The following is a 5,956-nucleotide window of genomic DNA, read 5'->3' on the forward strand; positions in this document are numbered from 1 at the left end:
ATGGCCAAGCCCGAGGCCGACCCCAGAGCGACGCCTGTGTCCCTGGGGCGCTGCATGCGGCAGGGTAGGTCGGCTGCTGTCCAGGGAGATGGGAAAGGGGATGGGTCCCTGCTCTGGAGCATTGCAGGAGCACTCCGTGGGCTCCTTCATAGCAGGGGAGAGGCTGGAGCTGCGACCAGCGCCCCGGGAGCTGCTGGGAGGGGAACAGCATTTCCAGGCGTTGTTTCTCCCCTGGACCTGGTGCCGGAGCTCGGCTGGTGGCCCTGGAGTCTGGAGGGCTCTGCTAGACACAGGAGAGGACCAGCATGAGCCACGTGACCCTCTCCTGGCCTGGCCTCCCAAACTCATCACACACATGGCCTTTTGGACGGGAACAACCACCCCTGGCTCCTCTGGGATGGTGACAGCACCATCCATCCCTCTCCCTGAGACAACGCCCCCACCCCATTGATGGCGCTGTCTCCCTGCTTCCCGCCCCCCAGGTCTAACAGGAGCCTGGGCTCTGTCTCCCCATCCCTGCAGGTTTCCAGGAGCTGTACCAGGCCCAGCAGCTCTGCGATGTTGCCTTGGTGGCTGCAGGACGGTGCTTCCCCTCTCACAGGTAGGTTTCTGCTCTACACTCCCCCTTGCTAGAAAGACCAGACACCCCGTGTCAGCTGTGGGGCAGCAGAGGCTCTTTGCCTGGGAAGGTGAGACTGCCTGGCCTGGTGCAGAGAGCCCAGAGCAGCATGGGAGGGCCCAAGGGTTCTGCAGGGATTGCTTCACCTGGAGCTGAAATGCAGCCACCTCTGGGGTGGAGGGCAGCAGCTGATGGGTGCCAAGCACAAAGTCCTGCTATAGCAGATTGTCTCTGTCTTTGGCTAAAATGTTCCTTCTGATCCCTGGGATCTGTGATATCTGTGCAAGGCAGACAAGGGGCTTTAGCTTTTAAAGCAAAATTTTGCTTCTGAAAAGGGGGGGAGGGATAGCTCAGTGGTTTGAGCATTGGCCTGCTAAACCCAGGGTTGTGAGTTCAATCCTTGAGGGGGCCATTTAGGGATCTGGGGCAAAAATTGGAGATTGGTCCTGCTTTGAGCAGGGGGTTGGACTAGATACCTCCTGAGGTCCCTTCCAACCCTGATATTCTACGTGCCATGCTGGCCCTGTGGGGCCCCAGGAATTCTGGCTCTCTGCTGGTGAGATCTGCCCCATTTACAAGGGAAAATGTGGAGTGTTTCCCCCCCATCTGCTGTGCCACAAACTGCACTGGGGTCAGAGAGTAAAGCTGGTTCCTGCTTGCTGGTGCCTGTGGAACCCACTCCCAGTCAGGGCTTTGGACATCTCCCCAGAGAACATGGCTCCTTGCAGTACAGTGCTGGGCAGTGACAGTGAGGGGAGAGCCGCCCCGCTCTCCACAGCCCCTGGGCTTTCCTTTGACTATGCCCCATTCAAACAGTGACATTAGCTGAGACTGGTCCCGATCCGCTGTATGGGATGCCGCTCCCAGAATGACTCCATAGGGCCCTCCCAGTGCTGTCTGGGCCAGGAGTGCATCGGGATCACAGCCCTGATCAAGGCGCTGCGGTTGGGGAGATAAGGGGACGTTGGTGTATTTTTGTGAGATGGTTTGAACCCATCACACTAAGCACTAGCTGGCCCTTTATCCCTGTCCCACAGCCACACCCTGGCTGCCCCGGTGGGATTGCAGGCTCTCCGGGGGACACCATGCCCGCTGGCATGTGCGGTGACCAGCACACGGAGGCTCTGGATGGTGCCATGCCAGGAGCTGGTGGAGTAGCCCTTGCCTCTCTCCCTGCAGGCTGGTGTTGGGCTCGGTCAGCCCTTACTTACGGGACCGGATGGCCTCCGTGGAGTCCCGGGATGGGGAGGTTCAGCTGCAGGATGTGTCGCCCTCTGTCCTCCAGAGCATCCTGCGGTATCTGTACATGGAGGAGCGCACCCAGGAGCTGTTCGTCATGGCCAGCAGGCTCCAGATCCTCCAACTCCTGGAGATGGTTGGCAGGTGACACAGGACCTACAGTGACAGAGGGTGGGGTCGGGGGGATCTATGGCGAGGGGCTGGATGTATTCCTTGGCTACTACGAAACACACTAGAGCCAGGCCGCAATCAGTTCCATGAACCTGCCACATCAGCACGAAGGGTCTCTGCAGCCGCACAGCTGGGGCCTTGGGGAGCTGGAAACAGGATCAACGGGACCGTGGGCCAAGACTCCCCAAAGATTCTGGGGCCCCGCTTGACACACCTCGAAGGGGCCTGGCTCGGAATATGCCCTCTGAGAATCAGGCCCTTTGCGGGTTCCAGACTGGGACCCCAGTCACCTGGGAAGCCCCGGCCACCGACTTCTAGCTCCCCTGGCGGAGCCCTCTCATCAGCAGTGCTTTGCCAGCCTCTGGGGAAAGGGGTGGGGGGCTCATCCCAGCTCTGAGTGGGACAGCCCACAACCTGCCCCCATGGAGACTCATCCTGCTCTTACAGCTAGGAGTGGGCTCAGGCAGCCAGGGTGGGGGAGGTATCCTGCAGTGCCGGGGCAAATGCAGCAGGTTTAAAACAAACACAAGGAAGTAATTCTGTCGCCAACACCCAGTCATCCTGTGGAACTCACTGCCAGGGGATGTTGTGAGGGCCAAAAGCATAACTGGGGTCAAAAAAGCATGAGATAAGTTCATGACGGATAGGGCCATTGATGGCTATTAGCCAAGATGGCCAGGGGCACAACCCCATGCTCTGGGTGTCCCTAAACCTCTGACTGACAGAACCTGGGACTGGACGACAGGAGATGGATCACTCGATAATTGCCCTGGTTTGTTCATTTCCACTGGGGCACCTGGCACAAGCCACTGTCAGAGACAGGACACTGGGCTAGATGGACCATTGGTCTGACCCAGTCTGGCCGCTCTTGTGGTCTGTGGATAAAAAGGGAATGTCAAAATGAACGAGTGCCCCTGTGTTTCAGCACAGACGCGCAGCACAGGGTCTTGTCCTAACAGCCCCAGAGTGCCCTGGTTCTACAGGCAGAGATGGGAGCACCCCCTGGAGCTTTGGTCCCCCAACCCTTTTCATTATAAGCCCCTAGTTTTCAGCTGTTTATAACTTTACCGGACTTTAACCCTTTGGGCTGAGATGTCCCAGGCCAGCCATCTGCCTTGGGATGTGATAAGTTTAAAGCTCTCAAACCATTCCACAGGAAAGCTCTGCCTGCCTGGAGCGGGGACTTGCAGTTTTACAGGGAGCTTGCCTAGGCTCAGGGCTGAGCCTTGGGAAAATCTGCCCACATTTGGGCACCTTCTAAGACTGCAAATCTCAGTTTGCACCTGCCCCAGGGAGCGATTAGTGACTCTCCTGACGCTGAGGCGCAAGGAGGTAGAATTGAGGTTTCACGGGCCACCTGAATTCTGGCATTTCCTAACTTGGGAGTGCTTGACTTTGCACCCGGAGCATTCTGTTTCTGGCGTAGAGAGAGATGGACCCCGGGGCGGGCTTCTGAGGGCCTGGGCCGACGGAAGGGCCCTCACTGCATTGCAGCTCTGCTGAGCAGCCTGGCCAGGTTAAAGAAAATACTAACTCGAGCGAGAGGTGGACTCTGCCCGGGGCTTCCCGTGACAGGTGGCCCCTTACGCAGACACCGACTTTCTTCTAGCGGGGTGATGCTCCACCCCCGCTCCATCCCGAAGCCCCATCCCCACTCCTTCCCTTCCCCAAGGGCCTGCCCTCGCCCTGCTTCTTCCTGCCCCTGCTCTACCCCCTCCTCCCACCCTCTGCCAAACATCTGCTCGGCAGGTGGCCGGTGAGCACTGAGCACCCACTAGGTTTTCCCCTGGGTGCTCCAGTCCCTGGCCGCCCATTGAGTCAGCGCCTATGTCCCCTTGGCTCTCCTGGCCAGGTTCCTCACGGAGACCATTTCCCTGGAGACCTGCCTCCGGCTGTAGGCACTGTCTCACGCCCACCAGCATCTGGCTCTGCTTCGCGCGGCTGGGCGCTACGTCAGCCTGCACTTCTGGTCCCTCTGCAAACACGACGCCTTCCTGCGCCTGGACCCCGAGACCTTGATCGGCATCATCGCCTCAGACGGCCTTGCGGTGGCTTCCGAACTGTCTGTCTATGGGTTTATGGGGTGCTGGGTGCGGGCTGACCCTGCCGAGCGCCTGCCACTGCTCCCAGAATTGCTGGGGCACGTCCGCCTGGCCCTGCTGACCCCCAAGGAGCTGGCTGAGGTGCAGGCGGACATTGCAGAGCTCTCTGGGGCTGCGCGGCTGGAGCTGAAGGAACTGGCTGGGGAGGGGAGGCTGCAGGAGAGTGGGGGCCTCCGGCGGGGCATGTACAAGGAGGTGATTGTGTGCGTGGGGCGGCGGGTGCGGAGGGGCCATGCCGCGGGCGAGGACTTGGATTCTCCCCTGGTCTGTTCTGAGCCCCGCACGGAGAGGTGGGGGATGCTGTTGGGCTCGGTTCCGGTGCAGTTCCCCAGTTTCGCCGCCCTGGGCGACAAGCTCTCTGTGGCTGGGGGCTGCGGCCCAGACGGCTGCTTTTCAACCAGCCTGCACGAATACGACGCCTGCTCTGGGCACTGGGCACCGCTCCCCTCCATGTCCTGGCCCCTGGATCCCCATGGCTTCCTGGTCTGCAGCCGGCGGCTCTACGCCGTGGGGGGCTGCACCGAGGCAGCAGGCAAGCTGGATTCAGCACAGACCTTTGACCTGGAGCAGAAGCAATGGGCTCCCGCCTCCCGCCTGCCCTTTCCTCTCAGCTGCTTCGCCTCAGCCGCGCTCCACAACAAGCTCTACCTGATAGGTGGGAAGAAGCATGTGGCAGGGGCCCTGGCCACCCACCGAGGGCTGCTCATCTACCACGTCCACTCGGACAGCTGGGCTCAGGTGCCGCTGGGCGTGGGGCTGTGCCATGCAGGCGCTGCCGCCAAGGCTGGCGGGATCTGTGTCGTGGGGGGCTGCAGGGACGAAGCCCATGGGGAGGAGCGAGATGGGGCTTCCTGCCTGGGAAACTTCAAGGCCTCCCGGGCATGCTTCTTCCTGGGTGAGGATGGCAAAGTGAGGCAGGAGGTGGCCATCCCGGCGCTTCCCCGAGCCATCGAGTCTGCTGGGGCCGTCTGCTGGCGGGGAAGGGTCTACGTGGTGGGCGGCAAGGACTCAGCCTGTTGGCTAAACACCGTGTACTACTGGGAGCCCAGCGCCACCGCCTGGACCCCGTGCCAGGAAGGCCCTGCCGCCAGGGAGCGCGTGGGCTGGTTTGGCTGTGTGACACTGCAGGTGCCCCGCAGACGCCTCCGGGCACTTTTCCAGGGGCAGCCCACAGCCCTGGTGGCAGGTGGGACAATGGGCCGAAAGCAGCTCCCCTACAGAACCTCTGCAATGGCTCCACCTCCCGTCAGTGGGCAAGGAGGCCTCATGTGCCCCAGCGCAGCACCGGGTTTAGACCTGGCGAGCCCCCTGGCCTGACAGCCATTGACACCTATCAAAGGGGGATCACAGGGCACCTGGGCTAAGCACATCCCAGCGGAGCAACACTGGGGAGAGTCTTGTCTGGGGGCTCTCCAGGGGACTGGACCAGCTCCCCAGAACTCAGATGGGGACGCTGGTTTGAGGAGGCTCTCGACTTCAGTTTGGTTCCCGCTCATCCCCATCGTTCAGCCCACGAGGCAGCACCTGCTCCTGTCACCCATGGGGATGTCGTGTCCCGAGACGTTATCCAGCCCTTTCCTCGGGATGATCAGGCCATGTTTTCGGCTGGCTGCTTTTCTGCTCTGCAATGCAGGTGAAGACAAAGGAGGTTTAAACCAAACAAAGTTTTATTTATTAAATTTGAATCCTTCCCACGCAGTCAGACTCTCTTAGGGCAAGAACAGGGCTCCGCCGTCCCTGTCTAGCCTGGGCTGCTCTTTGCACATCCTTTGCACTAGTCCCGTACGTTTTCCCTCTACAGCTCCAGAAAGGGATTCTCTTGCTC

The 5,956-nt window shown here is 60.6% G+C and overlaps 1 protein-coding gene across 1 annotated transcript; it reads left to right on the plus strand.

Annotated features, from left to right (window-relative positions):
* Positions 1 to 5,448, plus strand: LOC119847411 (kelch-like protein 1). Its single transcript, XM_038382194.1, has 4 exons — positions 1 to 64; positions 523 to 601; positions 1,799 to 1,994; positions 3,928 to 5,448. The coding sequence occupies exons 1-4, from the start codon at positions 1 to 3 to the stop codon at positions 5,446 to 5,448; spliced, it is 1,860 nt and encodes a 619-aa protein (XP_038238122.1).
* The last annotated feature ends 508 nt before the right edge of the window (positions 5,449 to 5,956 follow it).

This window comes from Dermochelys coriacea, chromosome 23, assembly GCF_009764565.3.
Source record: "Dermochelys coriacea isolate rDerCor1 chromosome 23, rDerCor1.pri.v4, whole genome shotgun sequence".
Taxonomy (NCBI): Eukaryota; Metazoa; Chordata; order Testudines; family Dermochelyidae; genus Dermochelys; species Dermochelys coriacea.